The following is a 25,778-nucleotide window of genomic DNA, read 5'->3' as shown; positions in this document are numbered from 1 at the left end:
TTCAGGGCCCCTCACTGCAGGAGGGACGTTGAGGTGCTGGAGCCTGTCCAGAGAAGGGTAACAGAGCTGGGGAACACAAGTTTTATGGGAAAAGGGAGCTGGGGTTGTTTAGCCTGGAGAAAAAAGGGGCCAGGAGGACCTACCATTACCTGACAGGAGGCTGTAGCCAGGTGGGGATTGGTCTCTTCTCTTGGACAATAAGTGAGAGAACAGATGGAAACCACTCCAGTTGTGCCAGAGGAAGTTTAGATTGGACATTGGGATAAATTTCTTCACTGAAAGGTTGGTTAGGCATTGGCATAGGCTGCCCAGGGAAGTGGTGTATTCAGCATCCCTGAAGGCATTCAAAAGACACATGGATGCGGCAGCTGGGGACATGGTTTAGTGATGAACCTGGCAGTGCTGAGTTAATGATCGGTCTCACTGATCTTAAAGATTTTTTCAAACTAAATGATTCAATGCTGCTATGATTCTATTCCATTATTCTATACAGTTTAAGTCAATATATTCAAATGCCATCCACTTCTGGATGACACTCATTTCTGGGTAGACAAACTTCAGGGTACATCCCACAGGGACTATTTCTCCAACCACCTATGACAGGAGAATTGCTGGAATAAGCTCTTGCTTTTAGTTTCTGACTATCCCTTCCACTCAAAGCAAAGTCCTGCAAGAGCCTTGACTCTGGATGTGCATTTGGACATTAAAACTACAAAATACCTCTGGGTGTCAAAGCACACAAAATCTAGAGCCAAAATGACTCAAATGCACCACAACAAGAAAGAAAGGAGAATGATTTCAGAATCCTAAACAGGAAGTATAACAAAGGCTTCAGAAATCTTTTTCAACCAGAACACAGACCACCTTAGCACTGCATAGGCTGAGATGGTGTTTGTAGAAAAGGCAGTACAACAGTAAAAGGTGATGATTGCAGATGGTGGAATGTAACCCATACTGCAAATATGGGCATTCTGATATATAAAAACAAAGCTTGAGAACATTTCACCATGAATGCTGCCAAAGATAACAAATGTGAAATCTGAATAAGTCCTGGAGGTAGACTAAAAAAAAAAAAAAACCCACTAAAATCAAACACACTTCTTTATCTTTTTTTACTTATTCCTTCATCACAGTCAGTGGAATTTATTTATAGCCACGCTACAGCTCACAATAACAGGTTTAAAGAAGGTTTAAAGCATCAGAAATGCATTTGGTTTTTTTTACTTTGATTTGTAATATCATCACGAGCTGCTCAGCTGATTTCTGAAAACACAACAGCATCATCCTACAATTAAGGCTGCCATAATTTCACAAGAACACTGACAGGAATTCTCAGCTATATCCCTTTTTTTTCCAAAAAAGGAGCACTTCCATAGCTAATAGTCTTATAATCTGTGATCACAGTCATCTGCAAATACATTTTATACAAGTAGTGAGATCTGAAAAAAATTAGGCAAGTCTCTCTTTCATGCTTTTGCCTGCTTTTTATCTTTGCCTTTATCTTACTCTTTCGCAATATACTGTGGAGAAAAGAAAAACATGTTAGTTCTACTTTCTCAATTTAAAAAAAGAGGCTTACATTAATAAATTGTTAATTTATATCTGTATTGGTCTCTTCTTGTCAAAAACTTTTGAATCTGGCCACCCCCCACTCATTTCTAATCTGCTCTGATTTAACAACATGGGACAAAGGCTACATTTCCGTGCAGCCGTCACAATTCCAACAGTTTCAAGTTAACAGCAATATTCAAACCAGCAACGTGTTTTGATCCCTTCCTCTACAGAATGTTTTTACTTTTCTCCTCATTAGGCTCTTTCATCTTACAGCACTGGCACACGTCTCCACAAAAGGTCAAACAGCAAACTATTCAGCTTTGCCCAGCTAAGAACAAAAGGCAAACCAAACACCTGCTAATAAGAGAATTGCTTTATGCTGAAGTCACAATGCTCAATGAACACAGTTCTGCTACAGAAGCTTTGCTTGAAGCCTCCTCTAGTTTGCAGCAAGTATAGACTTGATGCATCCATCTGAAGTTAGACTTGCTCATGGAGCATGATTCACTGACTCACAGGTTTCAACAAATAGTTTATTTTTAACTGGAAAGGCTGTTATCAGCTGGCCTCAAATTTGCAAGCTGCCTCTATCAATCCAGAATTGTGTGAAGCAGCTGGTTTTACCACACACACTCTACAACTTCCCAATAAAGATGAAAATCTCAAATAAGAAATTTAGGCCCACAGAAAGAAGGTAACAGAAAAACATCCTGTAAAAAATTAAGAAACCCCTTGTCAGTTCTAACATGGCATCCAATGAACTAGTGAGGCAGAGAATGACAAACAAAGCTAACAGGTCACTCAGAGAGTATTATTACAACATGGAAAATGGTTTCCTTCCTGTCTCCTCCACAAACTGCAGAGAAGTGTAAGCACTCATGGGTGAAACCTGCATGTTTGGGGTTTGGAGCACATTTGGTCCCCAAATTGTAAGGCTATCAGCAGTTGTGCTGCTTTTGGAACACCTGCATATTTCATACCATTATGTATTACAGATGCACTGTGCTATTCACAAAAGTAACTTCACACTCCCCTGCGATAAGTGGCATCTTTTCAATTACAAAAGTTAGGGTGAGACTACTGTAGAAGTTTCCCAACACTATCCTGCATTTTTAACTTCTAAAACCTTGCTGCTACCACTGCTCTTTTTATTCTAAGGTGGGGAAAATGACTGGACCTGCAATAAGAGGAAAAAAAAATGTGGCTTGCTGGTTTGCTCTCAAACTTGCAAAAAGTCCATTTCAAAAACATTTACAAGAATGAGATATTCACTGAATCACTTGCCTTAGTCTGAATAACAAATGTGGTTTTCATGTAAACAGTGCTGTCACCAAAACAATGACAACCATCACACATCTGCCAGCATTTGTCACAAAACTGAATAAAACAGACCAAGTGTCCTTAGAAAGGGCTGTGATAACTGATGGTTTGATACCCTAAGAAAATGAGTTATCTGCATTGCAAATCCATTTCACAAAGGTGACCTGGTCAATCCCCATATGGAGAGTAGAAGCAGTATCAGCCTTTAAATTCACCTCACTTCTTCCGTTTCAGGAGCCAAGTGGCAAAGTCGCACACACTAGATGGAGCCACTTGCCTCTCCCAGCCACAAAAGCAGCCAGAAAACTGGCCCTAAAAGGGACGTAATGAAGGTATGAAGAAAAAAGGACAGTCTCAAATAAAACCAAGTACTTACAACAAATTGCTTACCTAGCTGGACAAGATACTGAATAGTTAAAAGTATCATATTCTCCACACTTAGCAGCTGACTGCTGGACAAGCCCAAGAGATCCAAATCCTTGTTTTCCAGCTGTGGAATCTTGTAGCAGTTCACCAGCAAGGGACTTACAACAATATCACCAACATTTCCATAGAAATAAGGTAAAGTGCCATAGCCTATGATAAAACAAACAAAATCCCCACAGAAATTAATAAAATTTGCCCATTACATGAAATCTTGCACAATAATACATTTCCAAACATTTTCTTAAAGCTGTCTGGCAAAACACATTGCACCAATGATTGTTCTTGGCATTATAATAGCCTAAAAAATAAATTATAGGCCAGTGATCCTCTGCTGTGTTTTACAAGAAGTGATCACATACATTTGCAAGAACTAACATTAACTGCATGATATCCAGCAGGGTAATAACTATTGTTAACCAAATACAGCTGAGAATATTATCTGTTTGGGTCTTACCCTGACCTTTAAATACAAATTCTCCATAATATAGTGTACAAAGAAAAAAAAATCAATGAAAGCAAAAGTACATTGATCTTAACATTATAAAAGCAGCATAAGTCACATTAGCATTGATTCAGCCACTGTGGTATTGCTGGGATTGATTTCACTTTTTTTGCCACCTCCCCATTCTGTTTTCATAAACAGGTAAAATAAACATCGACAACTAAACATGCTATTCTGTAAGGTAAAGCACATGAGCACAGGCTAACTCCTCTTTTCCTTCAGAATGTTTTTCATTTCAAAAGAAGCATTTCCACAGAGATTTTGCCAAATCCATCCTTTTGGGTACATCTGGTTCTGTACTATTAATAGGACGCTGTTTCTCAGGGCCACTAACAGTTTAGCCTAACTGAGGACTTAATGGCAGCTCTCCAAGAGCCTAAGGGCTGCATTCAATTTGCACTTAAGCTGATGGCTGTAGGCACCCTCATCTTTAATAAGGAAGTGTTTCTCTGAAAACCATTAGAGCACCACGCTAGAGCTTTATAATCGGCTTCCAGAAACAACGCTGAGCAAAACAAGCCAGAAGCGTAACCCTATCCTTGACAGATTTACTGGTGTACATGGCCCTGGTAATTCTCCAGGAGCTGTGTGTATTAAAATTATCTGTGCAAGTCAGGACTTGGAGAACTTCTCCATTCCTTCATGGAAATCATTCTACAGACTGTTTTGACAAGCATGTTCTATTGACACTGAAGCTACTTTATATGACCATCTATACTATATTGGACCTAAATAAAATATAGAGTGAAAAAAAATTCACTCATCAAAATTTTGGCAGCACTAGCTGACCCATCTATTTTAATGTATTATGCCCAAATAGCTCAGGTTGAAAGGCATATTCACATTAAATGTCATACTCTTAAAACAATGTCTTGCTAAGGGTTAACAAAGTACTTTATACAGCTAAAGGATTTTAAAAGCCTGAAGCCTGATCTCTTATCTCAATTGCTTACAAGAACTGTGGACTATAAATGACAAAAAGTTAGTATGATTTACTTCTGTTTAGTCAGTGCAAATCAATTTTCTGGTTCTCATGTAGAATTCTGGGGTTTCAAGATCTGAACTATAAATGCTGCAGGAAATATTTGCTTGGTTTATAAGTGGTTTATACCGGAAAGCTATTTTCATTACTTGGAAATTGTTCTCTTTTTGGGTTTTACAAAAATCTTATTTGTATAAAACTTAGATTTGGCCAGTGGTTCTGCATAAATTTGACCTAGTGGTGACCTGTTTGCAAATCAGGTTCTCCAGAAATCGCCTGACTTTCAGTTTTAAATATTGAGCAACTAAAGGAAACTATCTGTGACAAACCAACTTTGTATTGTACACGACCAACAAAAAGAAAAAAAAATCCCTTTGTCCTGGGGAGTGTGTATTAGTACAAAATGCAGCATTTGATTCCCCAGTGTAAGACTTACCTATCAGAATCACTGGTCTGACTCCCGAGTTATTCAGCAGGTTTTCAGGAACTATTACAGTCTCCCCTGCTGGGATGGGTTGAGGCTGTAAAATTCCAGTTAACATGGATTGAGGAACTGGGACTGACAAAAGAGGCTCTATAAAATAAAGAAAAGAGAGACTTCCATTACTAAAAGGCTCATACTGTGATTTGGCCTTATGAACAAATAAGAAAAAAATTACTGCAAACCACTAACTGTAATAAAATTCAAAAGGTCTCTGCATTTCCTGCTATAGTTTTAAGTAATTTAAATGAAGAGCCTATATCCTCCTGTAGCCCCACCCCCAAAATAAAACTTTTTCTCGCCACTGTATTGTTGGTGAGAATGAGAGAGCAAAACACAGGTTTGAATATGCATCTTTAAACAAAGCCAAGTACTGAGCCAAAAGGCCACCCTCCAATACTGCCTCTCAATACAAGGGAAGAAACTGCTTCGACTTCTGACCCAGAATATATGTAGATAAGAAAAATAAAAGCAGGCCAAAATCTCAAAGTTGCCCTTTGATAGTTGCTACAAGGATAAAAATCAAGCTTTACTCATGAAAGAGCAGCAGCAGCTTTCATAAACAAAGGAAGCCAAGTGCAAGAATTTTGTAATCTGTAATCAGGTTTCAGAGTAAGGCCTGCTTCACAAGTTTCTTAGGCTTCATTTGGTGGTTTGCAACCACTTTTTCAAACCATGCCACCAAGAGAAAAACATCAAAGTCAGGATGAATGAATGCATACCTGAATGTTTCACATGGGGAAACTGTTTATCCAACAGAAAAAAGTATTACTAAAGACTCATAGAAAATGGAGTACACAAGAGAGGTAGCAGATTAGTGGAGACAAACTCAACAAACAGGGGAGATTGCCTTATATCATGTCTCTTCAGCAGGTTTCTGAAGATAGAAACTGACAAAAGCTACAATTTCAGGTGCTCAGAAAAGCAGGACTGCACTACCATGTAACCCTTCCTCCTGTGATGAGTATCTCTGAAAATAATTCCAAAATATCTTAAAACCAAGTCCTCAAGAGCAGAGTTAAAAAAGCATTGTGCATATTGATGAATGGCTTTTTTCACTCCTTGGATGCTTATTCTCTCACTCTATAGAGAAAAGAATAAATAACTCTTTATTACTCTTTAGAAAATATGCTAAATCTCACAACTGAAAAGTACTCAAATAGGGAACAGTTTTATGAACAGTTATGAATAAAGAGGTACCTACATGGAAATCAATGAGTACTTGTAATTAATTCTATTTCCTGCCATGATATTAAACTCCTACAGCTTTTCCATGCATGACTAACATTTGGTCTCACTTTCTGCTTTTAACTGAAGATCACCTAGTGTATCACTATCAGTGTCCTTTGTTAGGCCAAAATTATGCAAAGCTGTTTTTCCCATGCAGAAACAGAGTGTACAGCTTCTGTATCATCCCACACCACACTGAAACACGACAGTCAAGGCGAAGGCTAACAAAAAATCCTTGAAATATATTCATATATCCATACACCTGCACAATTTTAGAACAACTGAGTTACAGTTGGGGGAACCATGGATTTCTTTTAGCATTATAATATTATTTGCCTCTTCTTTTCCTCTCTCTCCCCCAGCAGTTTTACTTCCCCTGTGTTGCATCTTAGATTACAACAACTGGGACCTTGCAATCTTATGCGCTTTTTTTGGGGGCATGGTGTACTTAAATACTCCATGGTGTGGTTAAATACTTCAACAAGATCAGTTATGTTTGCTGTGTGACACGTGAGAGGTGCAGCAAGGGGCTGCTGGGTTAGCTGAGTTCACGTTTTAACAAATGAAATCTCGGCGTCATTCAAGTTTTACCTGTTCTTGTCGCAGGCCGGATCGTAGGAACAGGTACTGCTAAAGCAGGAGGTGGGACTGGGGACCCAGGAGACCATCCTCGGTGGCGTTTCTTTGGTGGTCCAGAACTGGACATGGATGCTGGAAGGAAAGCAAAAACTAATTGTAAACCCTGTCCTTCCAAATGACCAAATTCCAGCCCACCCTCCATTTCCCACCAGGGTTGAACAGGTATCACATTGCAGAGCACCAGAAGCTCATACCCAGATTTACATAAAACCAATCTGTGATGTGAAAAACATTGTCACCTGTGTTAAAATGTCCAGCATTATCATTAATGGTCATGCCAAAAAGCAAATGGATCTGTAAAGACTGAACAGTAGGAACAGCTACAATCAGAAGAAGAACAAAATCACAAATTTCAAGCTCACCATCCAATGCAGCTTAGAATAAAAAAACAGAGAGGTTTTCTTTACCTTGATCTCCAGCTGCACAGCCAGGACTTGGAGATGTTGAGTGAGGCATTGGCCGAGAGACTGTAGTACTCAAGGCATTATTTCTTCCTCCATTAGCATTTCCATTAGCAACATCCGTGGCACGCAGTGAAAGAGGAGCTGAGTATAATAAAATACAGAGTGTGTGGCTTGAGACAGTCTTGAAAACAAACAAATAAAATAATACAGCCACACACTGATGCAAAAGAACAGGGCAAGATGTGTGACTGAGAAAAAACATACTCCAGGGAAAGCATGAAATGTACTTTGCAGAGAAACATTCAGATTGCAAAATCTAAGCCTTGAAAAGGGGTGTCCAGATTTCAAGGTGAGGAGGGATAGGTGGAAGAAAAAATGCAAAGAAAGCCCCACCAAAATACAATAAAAAATCACACACACACAAAATTATTGCAAAGTTTGTGATATATTTTCTTACACAGCAATTTTTTTTAAATATACATCACGAATTCAGCTTGTAAAGATTTCTAAGCCACAAGTGGCTCAGAAATTTTCCCCCAGTCATCCCTATGCCATGCACAGTAATTCATTACAGGGCTCTCATCTAAAGCCTTAGCAAAGGACACTGGGCAGGGGAAGACAGGGCAGTTTGCTGCAAAGTGTATATGGCCTAAGCATTACTGAGGCAAACCATGCTTAATTTTGCTACCTCTGCCTAAGGTGATTCTCCAGTCCCAGCAAGCCTGACACTCAGCAGGACCTGCTATATGCACAACAGATGATCACCAGAAGTTACCATCACTTATCGTTTTCACTCTTTTTCAGAACACAGTTTTTGCAGAAGAAAAAAAATGGCATAAACTGCCAAAATGGAGGCCAGTGGAAACTCCAGTTCCTTGCTGGTAATCAGCCAGCTTCACAAGGATTTAGCTCCCAAGAACACATTCCAGGAGGAACACCAGGAGATGGTGCAGCAGCTGGCAGATGGCAGCTGCAACTGGAAGTGTTAGAGATGTGGTATGCAGCTTAAAACAATGCAACTCCCCAGCTGCAGACCTCCAAATAAATTCTGGTACAATTGCCAATTACAAAATATGAATAACCTCACTTGTCCATTGCTAGCTCCTCATTTCTACTCAGAGTCCACAATTTTGTACAGGCAGATATGGTAGACATGGGTCAGTTAAAGTGGTTGAAAAGCTGAGAAGAAATTTCAGTGCAAAATAAAATCATGCAAGTATGGAGGGGGAAAGGTATTTTGCACAAAGAACTGTTAATGATTTATTAGCCACAACATAATTGTGTTATGTACCATAACAGTATATATAGTATTAAATAGCAGATGTAATACATAATGTATAAAGTGTAATGCTCATGTGCATATATAAACTAAATAAATTGATACATTTTCTTATTCAAGCACACTGTCCTGCAATAAGTGTGATGATTTCTTTTTTCTTGCTTAAAGACAAATCACCTAATCAGATTACCTCAATAGAGTTCAGTGTGGGACTTAGATGTCACAGTTAAGAGTTACAATTTATTAAACACACAATAGAGAAATAAGCAATTAAAACAGCAGATATATTAAAACTCCTTAAAACAACACTAAATTCCACCAAATGTATGTGGAGAAACTATAAATGTTAGAAATGCAGAACTGCATACAACTCTCAATTACTGAGGCAGGAATCAGAGTGATATTAAGAAGTGACATTTATGCTCTCTTACAGTTAGGAAGAGAGCTCCTACCAGGATATTAAATCTGAAAGCCAAGGTGTGGCTCAAGCTTGGGAACAGTACTAACTGCAAAAATTTCTGTGCCAAAGACTGCAAGAATATGACAGTTCTGGAGAATGCTAGTGAATGCTTTCCTTTCCCTTTTCCACCAAAAAAAGAACACCCTCTTTTCTTGGCTGTTAAGCTGATGATTCCCTTGGCTCTCGGATGTTTTGGAAAGCAAAGCCATACCTGCAGCAAATGCCTTTCCTACGAGCTGTACTGACAGAGCCAGAGGTTTCACAATGTTCTTGTTCCGGGATGGGTCTTGTGTTCCACTTAAGTTAACAGCAGCAGAAGATGATTTTGCTGGACTGAACACTGAAGAATCTGAGAACAGAAGTTGTTTCATTAATGATTAAAATTTACATATATATATAATTTTTTTAATTACATACACATTTATCAACACTCATCTCTGCATAAATTGCAAACAATTTTTTTACACTCCCAAGAAATTACCATGTATCTCTCAGGAGTTTTAACAAACACTTAACTGGGCGTTTCTATAGAATCTTATAATCCACTGAACCCATGATTGATCTCTTCCACAATATTTTGCACTCGCACACACTCAAAAGATATTTTAACTGTAGAAAGGGTTATCTCATTGCTCCTCAAAATAGCCTCATGGGATAGGCAAGTAAATGCATTTTTCTCATGGCTCACATGAGGAAGCTAAGATGAAGAGCTTATGGAAATTGCAGCCAGCAAGCACAGGGAATAAGCCCTGGAATAAGTTACCTAAAAGAGGTTGTGGAATCTCCATCACCTGAGATTTTCAACAACAAGCTACTGAATCTCTATCAGACACAGCTAAGCTTGACTAAGGGCAGAAAAAACCAAACCCAAAAACATAGCATCCTTACAGCACTATAAAACTATAAAAAGCATATGCTCATTTATAAATCTGGGTAAAAAATTAAGGGCATTTGAGCCCAAACTCTTTGCATAAATTAACAAACTTCTAGAGCACTCTACCACAGCCAAAACCTATAAATCTTATTTTATAGAAGGATAAACTGAAGAACAAACAAATTTGAATATTTGCCCAGTATCAAACTGATTCCAAACCTCTCAACATGTAAGTTCCTATAACATCAGGTATTTCACAATTGCAATTTACTTCAAGAAAAAAATGGCATTCAGATGCTGATACACTTGCAAATCCAAATTCTTATAACCAGAGTGAAAGAATATTAACTCAGCATCAGTTCAGAAAGGAGTCTGCAACAAGTAGGCAAAGGAGGCTAAGTTCACCTACAGATGTCCCAGTAAAACAGCCAGCTAAAGAAAACAGAAGACAAAGACCAACTTGATCTGCCAAACACATTCACCCTCAGGCCACACACCATTTGGTGGAGGAGAGTGGGAGGAAGCTCTTCTTTGCCAGACAGAGCAACTGACATGGAGAGCAAACACAGGAGCCTCTGCTGCTGCTGCCCCACCAGAAAGTCTTATCCATGCTCATAGGAAATACACTGAAAGGCTAACAAAATAGACCACCAGGTCTGGGCCCTTGGAGGGAGATGCTGGTCTGCCATTAAATATGATGCAGCAAATATGTAGTGTTAAAGTTTCTTTAAAGTAAACTGTCTCGAAGCTTTGGGGATTTTTTTTTTGTCCCCCCTCTATTTGTAATACATTTTCTTGAAATTTTATCTGTGAATGTGGGTGTGGCTGGTATATGTTTAAACACCACTCTGTTACCTAATCAGGACTTATTAAAATATCAGTTATTAAAATTCTTCATCTTTCTCTTGTAAAGCCTTGTTTCTAGTTGCTTAACATGTGAATTGAATTTTCCCCTCAAGTGTCTGCCCAAAACCATATTTTTGATACTGTCTGCCCATAACTACCTACATATATCTTGTAGAACTCAGAGACTGAGCTGCTCACCAGAAACATTTACACAACTTTTAAAGAAAAAAAAGGTATGAATTGGTGATGAGCTGAAAACAATTTCAGAAAACAACCTGCTAATAAGTAGTCCTGTTTTAAAACAACCTAGAAGCCAACTCCAGTAGAAAGAGCTTTGCAGAATCTAGAAGAGAAAAAGCCAGAAAAGCCCCACATCATAGGTGACACATCAGAATTTATGCCACTGAATAAAAGGTACTCTCCCCTCTTCTCCCAGTCACAGGGGATTCATGTGTATGTGTGTGGTATTATCTTCACCAGAAGATAACAGGAGAAGGAGATGAAAAGGTTTTGACGAGCATGACCCAGGAGTACAAACAGTGACACACAGAAACACCAAGCACACTGAAAATGGCAGGCAGTGATAAGGAGAAAGCTGTATATAAAAGGTGTATCTATTAACTTGGCAGATACAATAGAAGACAAAGCTGTGTAAATATTAGAATGCTTCTTGCTCCAAATAAACAGGTTCTCATGCATCTGCACAGTTCTCATGCCTGGGTCTGGAAGCCAAGGGATCATGCAATGAAATGCAGCAGATGTGTTTTAACCACACTGTCATTTAATTTTACCCAAAGCCCAAAGCATTTTGCTTCCTCAACAGGGACAGGGGCAACCACCTGGGAGAAGTGCCTCTGAAAATACTAATCAGTGATTATAGTCTCATATGAATGCCTGCGTTCAGCTTTTGTTTATTACTCCTTTTGACAAACTTTCTGGGTGTAAAAAGTATTTTAACCATCTTGCTTTCTATCTGCATTTCATTCCCTTTAAAGAAACGTGTGGTTTTGGACATTCATATCAATTAGTAACAACAAACAGGCCATTTTCTCTTGTTTTTAATTTTTCAAGAAATAGCACAAACAGACACAAAAACATATAACAGCATAGATGAAGCTGCAATAAAGCAATGAGGAAGGAAGCTCAAACAAAAGCACTCTGTCTACTTGCAATAAATAAATAGATACATGATATTGAGATGTTGCTTCTTTGTCAGTCAATGTCTATTTGATTTTTATATTTCCTCCTTATTTAAGGGTATCATTAATAGCTTTCTAGAATAGTTGTGAGAGACCTGTTAGCTCACATACCAAAAACCCACTGTATGCATATGGTGAAATTTCAATTCTAAGTACACCTTTTTGTGCAATAAAATTTAAATAAATAAGGAAATTAGCATGCAAATAAAATAACATCTGGTCCCCTCTCCCTAAAAGGAGATTATTCTCCTTTTCCAGACAAATACCCTAGTTTATATACTAAGCAAACACTTCCCTACAAAGATGTAATTGAAGTTTTTTGAGATGCACAAAAAAAATTAATGAAACAAAAAGGTTTCAACAAGAAGGGACAGAATCAAGTAACTCAATCAAAGACTGTTTAATGCTTTTACATCAATTGTTATTTTGAGACTGATCTAACCTTCAGCCTCACCTGGGTCTTAATCTTTGCCAAAGCAAATTTTGAAAGGCATCCTCTCTAGTGTAATCTCCACATGGCTCAAGGTAAATACCCAGTTGTTTACAGCATCCCTGACCCAGCAGTGGCCGAGGTAACTTACCACCCCCAATGGTTATCTTTACAGCACTTTCAGCTCCTACCTGTCTGAGTGAACCCTGACTGGTATCCATTAGCGGATCCACCCTCTGGGGTCGCGGACGGTGACACCGAAGGATTTGGCTTAGCAGAGAGGCTAGCAGCAGATGATTGCCTGCTTCTACATTCTGCAAATGAAGCAGCTACAGTACATATTAACAAGGCCTCCTCCCAGCAGCAAAGTTCAGCAACGCGGTGGCGAAAGGCGACAAAACGTTAGGAGCACACACAGAGCACGTACAACAAACAGCGGCAAATGGCAGCATCCAAGGAAAATACGGATTCACAGTTTTGTCAACTTTGTCTCCTAATTAGGAAAACCTCCCTGGGGGCCACTCAGGGGGCCAGGCAAATACACAACAGATGCTGCAAAATGGCAAGAGCCCTCAGATCACAGCTTCCAAGAGATTTGAAGGTATTGGGCATGTCCCAGAAAACACTCAGAGACTTCTGGGGCACAACCTGTATACAAACTGTCATATATTGCCCTTTAAAAGGAGAAATTGTGCTGAAACCCAGATTTTTAATATGCTTCCACAAACCTTCAGGGAGATCTCAGTGCTGTTAGTGTCTGTCTGGATGAAAACTGAGTTGAGGGAGGAGAAAGTCACCTTGAAAATCACATATTAATCCAATTTTAAAACTGAGATCTAATCAGGATTTAAAAGAAGGGTTTAAGTGTTTAAAAGCACCCTTCTTCTAATTAGACCTATAATGTAAGTGAAGAGTGAAAGGTTACCAGATGGATGGCAGCAATACAGAGATAGGACCTATCAAAGTAATGCCCATGAGGTTGACTTTTAGTTGATTTTCTGGATTTTCATGGGTGCCCAGAGCACTTGCAATTAGTATATAAACAAAAGTGGAACCATGTGCTTCTTCCACATGAGCATTACTCCTGATGGCATTTACCAGGACACACACCAACTCCAACTGCATTAGCATCAGGAGGGGTTTCAGAAAAAAGATTCCAGAAGTAAAATAAGTCTGCCTTTGTCTTTATTTGGAATTTCACTACCAAATTAAATATTTGTGTCATTTTTGTGAAAAAAATGCTGTAGAAAAGCAACATGCACTCTAAAGTTGTAGTTAATTCTTCTTGTAACAGAGAAAAGCAGCTGAAGCCAGGATCCTTCTGACACACTGACTGATACAAACTATAATCACTCATACAGCTCAGTGATAACCATCTCTTTCTGGTGTCATGCTGCTATTCACATGAGGATGTGACTCCTCAGATGTCTGTCAGTTCTCCTGCAGAGCTTCCCCTCTCCTCACATCAACTTTTTGGAACAACAGGGACCAGATCAAACTCTGTCTTCACTGAGTGAGACCACAGATGAAAAGGTCAAGAAGTCTGCACACAAACCAGCTTGGCAGACAGTGAGTGGGTAAACCACTCCTTCCTTGAGTCTTTGCATGGTTCTAGCTCCAAAACCCTGCATCCTCCAATAAGACACCCCCATGGCTACCTTGCCTTGGGGTCACAAATGCACCCTCCTGTAGCACACAATGTCGCACAGGCTGCTCTGGTAGAGGGTAAGACTAAGTGTAAAACACCACAAATGGCAGGAGCATCCAAGTCTTTTCTTTCCCTGAGATCAGTGACCTGAGTTTTCTTAATCTTACAGCATGCTAGTTATCCTCAGGCACAAAACAGATTGGACTGCACCTGCAAAGATGAATATCAGTGGAAAACCAATGCTGCAGGCCTGGCTGTGTGCTTCAGGCACATAAAGGAATCATCAGACTGAGTAGCCTCTTCTCTTCTACCAACATGACTGCACACTCTAAAATGGGAAGATGTAGGGCTGCCACCAAAAGTATGGGGAGATGAAAGAAGAGTGTTTAGAGTCACATGGTTATTATTAAGACTTTAACCTCTTTGGCAAAATCCAAACTTCAGTGAAATCAGTGAGAATTCTCCCTTCAAGCAGTTGCTTTTGAATGCATACATTTTCAACAGCAACTTTCAATTTTTTATTCAACATCACCCCTAATAGCATAAAACACCCCTAATTGGATGGGCACCTTTATTACCTTTCCAGCAGATAAGGGGTCCCTTTGACAGTACACCTTGGGAGCTTCTTACTAGGTAGTACTTTAAGTGCTTCTGCTTCTTTGGCTGAGTGGTTAATTTCAGGTTGATATGATTGGAAAACTCTGTGAAGTACCGAAATCCTCTTTCTCCACAGCCTATACAATTCCCAGAAAATCCTGGAAGAAGGAAGCAGAAGATACACAAACAGATTAAATGTCCTGTACTGTCTGCTAGGAATAAGGCCATCTAAAGCCACCTGCACATCCAATTCCAGGGGACTGGAGGCCTCCAGGCAGCCAGCTTCTGTGGGCACAGCACATGGGTGTCAGTCTGAGCTCTTCTGAACTCCTACATCTCTTTAGGGCATACTGACCCATGCCAAAACCCTGCCACCAATTTTCCACTCTACACAGCCCAGAGAAGAATAACTACTTGACAGGGGGAGAACTATGTTGTCACACCACGAAATTTCCATGAGGGTAAAAAAAAAAGCCATTTTTCTCTATATCAAAAAACCATGGGTTCCAAAGTGCAGACATGTCTCTCAAAACAGTGGCTAATTCATCAGACCAATTTCATATGACTGAAATTAACATCAAATAAGATTTCCCTGAGGGTTCTTACATAGAATACTTTCTAAGTAAGCTGAACCTTACATTTTATTACAGTCTTGAAAGCAATCACTTGATGTCAAGATTTGCATGGCTGGAGTTAGGAGTGCTTAACAACAGTTTTAAAAACCTACAGCTTCTCAAGAAAGTAACCATTTTAGGGACAAAGACTGTTTTTCTGCAACATTCCCAACAAGGTTTCACAGAAAGGGGTGAAATTTTGAGTTGAGGTCTGGAGGATATAATCCAGACTAAAAATTATAAGCAGCCTTGATTTCCAGCGCCATTCACAGCTATGTTAATGGGAATCTGGATTAACGATGGCACCAGTCTAACATTTCATAGAACAAAGCACGGGGTATCTGAAATGGGTCTGCCTTAAAATCTTTGTGGTTTGAATCAGCCCTCTATTATCTAATGCTAAACAATTAAGCCCTGTTGTCTCACTTGTCATGCCACTTATCTCTGAACTGCTTTCAACCCTTAATTAAACAGATTTTCTATGGAATATCAATAATTATTTATAAAAATGCTAGCAGATTAATACCTAGTGGAAATTTGTGTTTGTTTGGGTTGTATTCAATTACTAACCAGTTCAAGATCTGTAAGAGAATCAATTTTTCATTCTTACTACTATCATTATTTTCCACAGTGACAAACACCTTGGAGGATGCTGGTTCCTACACTCACCTGTCAGCCAAAATAACAGGTTTATGACAAAGATATTCAGTGTTTTTGACAAAATGCCTTATCCATAAAACTCTTAATAATTAGGCCATTGTCTTTAGCCTTACTACTCCTCATTATCAGCTTCGATGAGGATGCCAAGATGCAAATCTCTTCATCCTGTTTTTCCTGGGACTGAATCATTCTTTATTATACTCTCTTGCAGCCCACAGGATCTACTGGCGCATCTCCACAGTTTTCAGAAAGAGTAACCAGGGTCTCTCAGAGCTATTGAGTCAGTTCTTTGCTCACAGGTGCCAGTGTCAGAAACTCCAGCAATGCCAGAGGTGTGAGTCACCAGGCTCCTTAACAAATGAGACCAGAGAGGATGGATGGATGGATGGATGGATGGATGGATGGATGGATGGATGGATGGATGGATGGATGGATGGATACAAAGCTGGGATAGAGGGGGAAGCTTACCAAGAAAGACAAGCAGTACCACATTTAATCAGGTTTAAACACCATCTACCTATCAGTTCTTATTGGTCAGCTCCTGACACTTCCCCTGCTAAGCAGGGGAGAAGCTCCTCTGAATCCTGAAGTGTACCCTGTTATCCCAAATCCCCAGTCAAACCAGTGAGGGCACATCACACCACAGCCTCTCTCTAACTCAGGCCTTAGGCCTATATCTAACTTCTGCCTTAGGCCCAAAGGTTTGCTGTGTATGGATTTATCAAATTGATTTAATGGAGATGTAACATTAAAGTACAAAACAAAGCTGTTTCCAACAGTTACACTAAATATTGGTGGTCTGCACCAGAATTTGAGCAATGCAGTTAAATCAGGGTATTTATCCTTTGTTGTAATTTCTTTCCTGTTGAAAGGTCTTTCTGAATATATCCTAGGCAGAGCAATGACTGGAGGGAGAAATGAAAGAGTAAATTCAAAACTGGCTAAATAATCCAAAATACATTAAATCACTTTTACTAGCTTGTTAAAATGTGCACCAGTTGTGACCCAGGCAGGAAATTTAGGTGTACATAGGCCTCTCTTCAATTACCAAGAGGCATTCATTATTGTACTAAAATTTTAAACTTCATAAATGTAACAGATTATGACATAATTGGGAAAGGTGGGCTGGGGTGTCCCTATGTATTGGTTTTTGGGAAGCAAACTGCTCCCAGAACTTCTACTGAGACCAATGATCCTGGTGAAGCCAAGGGCAGAAATCATCCCTTAATAATAAAAAAAATTTTATATAGTTCATTTTCAGTACTTGCATGAGCATATTTCTTGTTAAATGAAAATGCTGTAAGCTCCAGCTGAGATACAGAGAATATGGATAGCTCACATTTAGAATGCCAGGGCTGCAATTGACTTCTGCCCACACAGAAATCTGGGAGATTCAATTGTGATTAATGGTGGAATCAGGGACTTGTTTTAAAATGGGCTTTTAAGGCAGGTTCATCTACAGATTTGATTTAATGAAGTCAGTCCTCTCCTCAACATATTTCTAATAGAAGGTTATTAGCTGAAATGACATTAGATAATTTTCAACTGGCTTTTTTTTTTCCTCCAAATTATTATGGTACAAAGAAAAAAAGATCTCTTACCTAAAAGTGCATTTTTTCCATGATCATCTGGCAAAAACCTCTTGTCAACAGCGCAGACTAGAATGTGCTCAGGAAGGTTGGGAGATTTGGCTCCTACTAACAGGAAGCCTGCTGGGATATCAATTTGCTCCATGCACAGAGATACCAACCGTAAATCCTTGCCTGCTTGACAAAAACCTACAGAACAAAGCAAAACAAATGATAACTCTTCAGAAGAATTCATTTAATTCTCTTTGCTTTATCAGTTGCAAAAGCAAATGGCCTTCACAACTTGATGCTATAACTGGAATTTTAATATATCCTTTTTAAGGGAAATAGAGGAAATTGAGATAGCATCTCACCAGAACCACTAGCAGAGAGTTTCAGAGGCAATAGATAACATTATTTTAAATATGCTGAAGATATATGGGCACAAAAGAAATTTAAGTGTCCAAACATTAGACATCAAATAGCTCCAAAACCCAATTTTTCAAAAACAATCAAAATAAGAGGATAAGCTTGTGATTTAATAACAGAAAACAGCTCTTGAAACATGCCAAAGATTATTTTTTCTTTGCCAAACTTTAGTTTACAGTTTTTTCAAGAGACACTATTTTGTCTTATTTGCTTGCAGAAGGCAAGCGTTGATACATGAACACCGTTAAGTAATACAAAAGAATAATAAAAATTGATGATGAAAGTTTAGTAGAGGCTAGTAAAAATCATTTTATTACATTAAAATAATTAAATATCTAAGTTTTAAATTCTCCAAACATTTTAGAAATTCCATCAAATAAATAATTCACTAGTTTTAGACATGTGAATCATGTTTTGCTATGTCTCCAGTTGAGTCTCTTGAAGTATCTCAGTGGACTGCAGGACTTTCCAGTCCCCAGTTAAGTCTTTTGTCCACTCAAATACACATATGCCCACAAAATAAGGACATAACATTGCCTCTTGGGCTTCTAATATCAGTGTGGAGCTAAAGCAGCACAAGTGGGCAAAAATGGGGACCTGAGAGAGTTTCTGCTGTTCTGTGCCCTGCAGTGAGCAGGTAGCAGGCTGGGTCACACAAAAAGCAAAGCAAGGCAACCCAGAGCAGTGTCCAGGCTAAATAAAGAATAAATAAAGAAAACCACAATCACAATAGTCAATATTACTGTTAAATTTGAAATTACTGCAATAGCTATTAATACCTATTACTTACACTTGATTTAAAATATTACTCATGTAAATAATATTCATTGTAACAGAAATTTTAAGGAAGAAAAAAATCCTGGAGAAAGACCTTGTGTAAGCATGTGGTAACACAATGTGATCACAGCTTAACCAAAAGCCACCTCAGCCATTATTGGTACATATGTCTGTGCTCTTAGCTCCTGGGTCAAAACCTACAGCAACTTCAGCAAAAATTATGGAAGTTAATGGGTTTTGGTTTTATCTCAGCCCTGCAGCAGGCACAGAGCATGTGCAAAGCGGAATGCACAGATTTAGCTTGCATGAATTTCCTCACAAGCAGCAGCTTGCTGAAAACAGGGTCCAACACAGGTTCAGTCTTGTGCCTACACTCACAATTTGCTGAACCAGCTCTTGGCTGAATGGTTTCTTCACTTCTTCAATCAGCTCAGTTCCAGCAGCAGCTCATGGAAAGCTGGCTTGGATTCACCCCTCACACACACCTTTTCCCGGGCAATGAATGGAAATGAAGCACCTGAAGTTTTCATGTATTGAATCAGTGAATTTTATCAATAACTTACCAATAAAAACTTATGTATGCTTTAGAAGAGAAGTATTAAATCTGCATGTTTAAAGCACAATTAGTTATTTTCTGATTAGGTGTCATTTGATTTTAATCTGTTGAATTCTTCTTAAGGCATGTTCTCTAAAAACATATTGATCATAGTCAAATAGAAAGCCAGGTACCAGGCTAAGTATTACCTAGACTTTGTGATATAATTTAGAAAGAAACAGTCTCAGATAAACCCAGGGGAAAAGATCCTTACATTCAAAATAAAATTTGCTTATTCAAATGTTTATGTCACTTGGGCATTAAATCCAGAATTTTCAAAACTGACTTTAAATATTTAGGCATTCAGTGAAATCTGAGTAGTTGACATGCTTAGAAAATACCACTTTACATCTAGATTTAAAGCAGAAAAATTGCCCACTGCTGACAATGTGGGCAAACAGGAAATCTGTAGATAAGGATTATGAAACAGCAAGTGCAGTAAGATTTCAACACAGATTTAAACCCATGCTTTACACAATTAGCTTCTAGCCCAGTCTCTACCTAAAAATGTTCTGGAAATGCCCGGAAGCACAAATGGTGCCCAACAGGAGAAGGCTTTTGAAGGAATTGCTAGCAACAGCAATACTGGCACAAGCAAGGTTGTCAAGTGTTGTTGTGTGTCAATACAGACTTGCCTCCTGAAGGAGCACACAACCTTGAGAAGGGTGAATATCACATGGGAAGCTTTGAGCCCCTTGGGGTGGCTTGAGGGTTTTGCTGTCCCAGTGAAGTGAAGCAGGGCTCCACAACATGCCAGGTGAAAGAAAAGACTCAGCTTTATCTGGGCTACGAGCAAAACAACTTCAGCTATGCTTTGGGCATCTGTGTGTCACCATTCTGCATCAGTCCCCAAGGGAGAAGCTACAGGAGAGTCCTAAGGAAAAACATGTTAACAAGTTTACAAGCACAGTTCAGTAACTGCCTGCTATCATGGGAACAGCAGCCTCTTTGCTGAGAGGCCATAGATATTAATATTTCCCACCATTTAGGATATGTGGGACTGGACTGTAGGAATGCTGCATCCTACTGGATCTGCAAGCAGCACCTACGATTCACCCCAGTATCATCTCTTAGTCAGTGCTCCCAGACCCTTTGCACGCTCCCCCTTCTCCCTCCTTTCACAATCTCCTTTGGCATCCTCCTGGGCTTTGGCTGGCGACATCTCTGGATCAGAGAGGTATGCATGTGCAGACTGGCTGGCCAGCACATGCCTCTGTGATGTTCAGCCCGTGAGAGAGCTATAATTATGTTGCTGCCCCAGGGGACTTCAGTTTGGGGACACCGATGTCATCCAACCAGCTCCTGAACTTCACAAATCTTGCTGAAATTCACTACCTTTATAATTCACTGCCAGAAAGGGCAGAAAGCAGCCACCAGCCCAGAGCTCACAGGCGACTGCCAAAATCTCGTTTTCTGTGGTGGTGAGATAATAAACAGGGCTGACACCAAATGGTTTCCCCTGGCTCCCTTCCGAGAGGGAGCGGGATGCCGATGGGTGGGCAGGGAGAGAGGCAGCACTGACAGACCCCCAGAGCTCCAGGAACTTTTCTCTGGCTCATGGAACCCCTGCCCCAGGAGAAGCAGGGAGGGCTGCAGAGCCTGGCCAGGCACAGCCGGACTTACTGCCACCAGGAGATAGGAGAGGATGCAAATCTGCCCCTGTGCAGTAAAAGGTTTGAATTTTCCTTCAAAGACATGCAGATGGTATACTTCAAGAGCCCTTCATTATCCTTCTTTCTCTTTTAGGCCTGAAAAGCACTCTTTTAAGTTTCTGCTGCTTTTTGAAACTGAATGAGGAAATTCCACCCAAAACACATTGATTTGGAAGCAAGTAACTGTGGGGAGATGAAGGGGAGATTAAGCCTCTCCCTGTTACATTGTCTTTTTCTAATTACCAAGCACCACAGAGACCCCAACCTTATTTTCTTTTCTGTTTTGCATGATTGGTAATTAATCATCTGTTAGAAAGAATAATTTCCACATTAGGAAAGACAAGATAATGTCTCAGTATTAGATGAACTTGTGCTGTCAATGTCTGAGAACATTTAAAATCCATTTACATTTCATAGCTATTCATTTATAACTGTGCTGGCACCTACATTTCTATGTTAAACAGCAGTAAAACAGTTCCTCTAAAGAAGAAAGAATGGCACTTTAATTTACTTGTGTACGTTTTAAGAAAATCTAAGTACAAAGAGAAGAAAACACGAGTCAGTAAACCAAACCAACTTCTTTTTGTGGAATCTTTTATCGATATGTAACTGCTGAGCTATTAAAAAAAAAATGTTCTCACAGGATCTCAGCTTTGTTTCAAATAAGGAACAGGAACTTATATTTCAATTAAAGATTTGCAAATACCAGGAGCAGTCACCAAAAAATTAGAATATTAACAGCTTTTACAGACATTTGCATTTCCCTGCATTAGTTTTTGTTTCTGAGAAGCACATTTGCATTCTCCAACATCATTTAATGTAACCCAGTCCCATCTTCCTGAAAATGTATCCCCACAGCTGCCAACGACTACAAGTCCTAGAATCTTCTTAAAAACGAAACTTGTATTTGTCTTCCCTTTCCCCACCGTAAGAAGAGGTAGTTTCCATGTGGGGCACCAGCCCCTTGTTGCACTGTAATAAATGGGGTATTTGCATAAGGAATTAGCTTCCAGGAATTACATATGAATTAGGGGTCACTGTCACTCGCTATTGTAACCTCACAGTAAGTGATCAGGTGTTAAGTACCTGCTTACCTAATTGCCTCTGAAACTACCTTGGCCTTTCTTTAAGCATCAGGTAAATTGAGGATTTGCTAACAAAAGAAAGGTGATACTATTGTGTTTCCCACAGCTTGCATAGAATGTTATTCCACAAATAAGAAGCAGCCTCTTTTAAAGCTACAGCAAGCACTCGGTTAAGAACAGCTTCTTGATAATGCAAGAATTTTGGTGACTATTTGAGATACCCATATGAAAACAAATAAATTGTTTTTCTTGAAACCCTATTTTCATGGAAATTTTAGTTACAAAAATTTGTGTTGAGCAGGAAAAAAAAACAAAAACAAACCCCCAAATCCCCTGAAAATAAGTGAATTACTTTCATGACTAATAGCAAGGTTCGGTGGCAAATACAGTTGCTCTTTCCAATGGGCTAAGAAGAGAGTGAAGACATCTAATACTAGCTGAGAAAGAATCTCCAACAAACTCACTTGTGAGGCATTAATTTTTTTTTAGCTGACAACTAAAGGCATTAAGATCTACTTTCTGCACCCACGTGACTGACAAATGCATCTGAATAAAAAAACAAGTCACCACAGAAAATAATATGATGGTTATGGCCCACATCCTGAATTCAGGAAAAGCAAAGGGCACAAGTACCTCAAAGGGAAATAGGTTTCATCCCACCTGATCCAAAAGGTGGGAAACAAGTTTTACAGCAAGCAGAGCTATGAACTGCAGGCTCTAGTACCAATATTTTGCTCTTGGATAAACAATGGAATACAGGCTTAGTTTAAAGTATCCAAATACAGTGAGTTCAAATGGTCTATCAGTATTGTTTAACATCTTCATAATATTATTTACCTTTGCAATTAAATAAGTAAGATAAGGGATGCAAACAATGGCAGTGATCCTGTCTTACATCTCTGGAAGGCATACTCATGAGATGAAAGATGATCTATCAGATTAATATCTTGTTGAGATATGGTCTGCACTGTGAATGTTTGGGAACCAGGGCATTTTAAACAATTATGCAAAACTGTCCTAACAGATCACCAGAAGTATTTGGAAAAAATCTGTTTTCCATTCCTTTTCCAGACACAAAACCACTACTCTCTTAAATTGGTTCCTTGAGAACATCTAAAAGTAAGGCAGATTTTGTAAACTCAGAATGGTAAACTTAAAAATGAGTAATGAACAACCCTAAACTTCGTAGATGTAACACACAAAACTTTCTTCTAGAGTCCTTTGATCATAAAAGCCTTATAGATAAAAATCAAAACACAAAACTGCCCCTGAAAGGTCAATCCCAGGACATACTAAGAAGTTTAACATTACATACATATAATATGTGAAGTGAAAAAGGCACTGCTCCTGCTCTCCACAGGAGATTTTGCAGACTTTATTGATACTTGTCTTCAACTGAGAACACTTTCCTAGGAATATATTGTTTTGTACCTTTTCCTTCCCTCTTCCTTCAAATTTGCAAGCCTTCAAAGGACAGAAAACCACACTTCTGTGTGAGTAACGAATTCTCCCAACAATATTCCCCATCTTTTCACAGTAGCCAGCCAGCCCTTCTGTTCTTTGGGCTACAGGGAACGGGCAGTATGCTGTTACAGAGGGTAAACATGCTCCTGTGAGCTGCATTTGGAAGTGGAAAAGGCAAAGATGACAATACATGCCAATAATGCCCGCCCCCCAGAAATGTCAAAGAATTACCAGCAGTTGGTCCTTACTTCTATCACTTAGATAACCAGATGCTTCAGTAAGGTGCAAAACCATTTCAAAATTACAGCTTTTGATGAACTGCGCACAAGGATTTCCATGATTCAGAGGGATATTGAATAAAATGTCAAAAAGGGCATTTGGACCTGGTGGGAACAGTTCTTGTTTTCAGGTGTCTGAAGTCAGCAGGGAGATGTTTTAACAAGAAACACGTCTGATAACAGTAAGCAGATCTTCCTTTTATGAGGAAGTTAAACTTCAGAATAGAACAATTTTGGGATAAGATGAACCAATCACATCAATTTTTCTTAGGCCAAGTAGGTACATGCATAATTAGCTGGTTCTTTCTTTGACACATTTAAACCCAAACAAATACAGTATATAGTATATAGTACATAGTAATATAGCAAATAATTTTGCTCATCTTGAGCAACAACAAATCAGGGCAGTTCAGGGTAAGGAAGCAAAGGCCAGCAGGCACATGGGGAAGACAAAACAGACAAGCTTCCACTACCAACCTTCTTATCACCTCAGCAGCAGAAAGTACACTAAGCGTCCCCCATTTTATTTCTCCAAACTCTTCCTTCAGCCCATGGAAGCAACTAAATCCAGCTTTGTCAATGTTTCTGAGAATCACTTAGGGACAGATTGAGAACCAGCCATACTGATGCCAACTCAGGTAACCTCTCTAAGGACAGTGACTCAATGAAAACCACAGACAAAAAAGGGGCTTTCAGGAACAAATGGCGTGCCACAGCCAGTTCTCAACACTACTTTCCAAGGATACACTAAACTTTATGTTCTCAAACAAGTCTTTATAACTGTATTTTGTCAGATCCATGGCTTTGACCAAACTGTGTTTTCAGACTTTCTAGCTCAAGAATTTGTAACTGCAGAGAGAGAATGCACATTATCATTAGAATCAAACAGTAGTGAAGATCATACAGTAAAACACAAGGATACCAACCATCAGTAGTGCAAGACCCTTCCGGGGCAGGTTTTTGCGAGTATGGGATTGGTGGACTGCTTGAATCTGACATGTCTTCATCTTCTTCTTCATCTTCCATTTCATTAACAGTTTGGTTGGTAGAAAAGTCCAGGTTTCCATTTTGTGAATAGCGATGTACTAACTCTTTATCCAACTCTTCTACCTTTGGCTTCACATCTGAAGAATAAAAATAGAAAAAATAATAAAATATAGTAAAGATAAAAATAAACTATAAAATTAAACTTTTTAACAGTATCTCCTTATAATATAATATTTATCTCCTTTTAAAATAACCAGCATGCCATTATTTCCCCTTAATGATGCCCATGATTCAGATTTTGTAACACAATGAACTGCTGTGCAGTTTCTGCCTTTTTTTTTTCTTTTTTTTTTTTTAATGAAACACCCCCCACCCTTTTCAAGACACAGAAAAACAACTGAAACGGGCCATACTTTCATGGTTACCTTCCGGCAGGAAAGGAGGCTGGTCAGGATCCAGGTACAGCTGGGAGAAGATTGGCCGTGGGACAACGCTGCTGCATCTCAGAGAAGCTTCTATGGAGTTATGGAGAGCTTCCTCGAAACGGGCAGATTTCAGTTGCCCTGCATATGAATTCCCCATGATCTAAAAACACAAAGGAAACAGCTGATAAGGGGATGGGAATGATGGGAATGCCCATGCACAGAGAATTTACAAATGAAGACAGAGATCTCACTATCATTCATGACAGTGATATAAAGTCAGCAAGAAAATATGCTGTGCAAACAACATCTCTAACTAGCACCACACGTCAAGTGTTTCTCTCTCTGTCTGGCAGACTGCATCCTTCTGCTCCAC

At 39.2% G+C, this 25,778-nt stretch overlaps 1 protein-coding gene across 3 annotated transcripts in view; it reads right to left on the bottom strand.

Annotated features, from left to right (window-relative positions):
* Nucleotides 1-25,562, bottom strand: part of GREB1L (GREB1 like retinoic acid receptor coactivator) — a 61,130-nt gene extending 35,568 nt beyond the window's left edge. For 2 of the 3 annotated variants that reach the window (XM_058805719.1, XM_058805727.1), the window contains exons 1-9: nt 25,406-25,562; nt 24,920-25,117; nt 17,747-17,923; nt 14,853-15,029; nt 12,818-12,940; nt 7,542-7,679; nt 7,087-7,206; nt 5,221-5,358; nt 3,265-3,450 (exon numbers count right to left, since the gene is read on the bottom strand). In XM_058805719.1, the coding sequence (XP_058661702.1) occupies nt 3,265-3,450; nt 5,221-5,358; nt 7,087-7,206; nt 7,542-7,679; nt 12,818-12,940; nt 14,853-15,029; nt 17,747-17,923; nt 24,920-25,117; nt 25,406-25,562 (1,414 nt within the window). Of the gene's footprint in view, nt 1-3,264; nt 3,451-5,220; nt 5,359-7,086; nt 7,207-7,541; nt 7,680-9,488; nt 9,627-12,817; nt 12,941-14,852; nt 15,030-17,746; nt 17,924-24,919; nt 25,118-25,405 lie in introns of all 3 variants that reach the window. The other variant, XM_058805711.1, reaches the window with a different exon arrangement.
* Between the last annotated feature and the right edge of the window lie 216 nt (nt 25,563-25,778).

The sequence above is a fragment of the Ammospiza caudacuta genome, chromosome 1 (genome assembly GCF_027887145.1).
Source record: "Ammospiza caudacuta isolate bAmmCau1 chromosome 1, bAmmCau1.pri, whole genome shotgun sequence".
Taxonomy (NCBI): domain Eukaryota; kingdom Metazoa; phylum Chordata; class Aves; order Passeriformes; family Passerellidae; genus Ammospiza; species Ammospiza caudacuta.
Note: the sequence above shows the minus strand (reverse complement) of the source record. Positions and strands in the feature narration are given on the sequence as shown.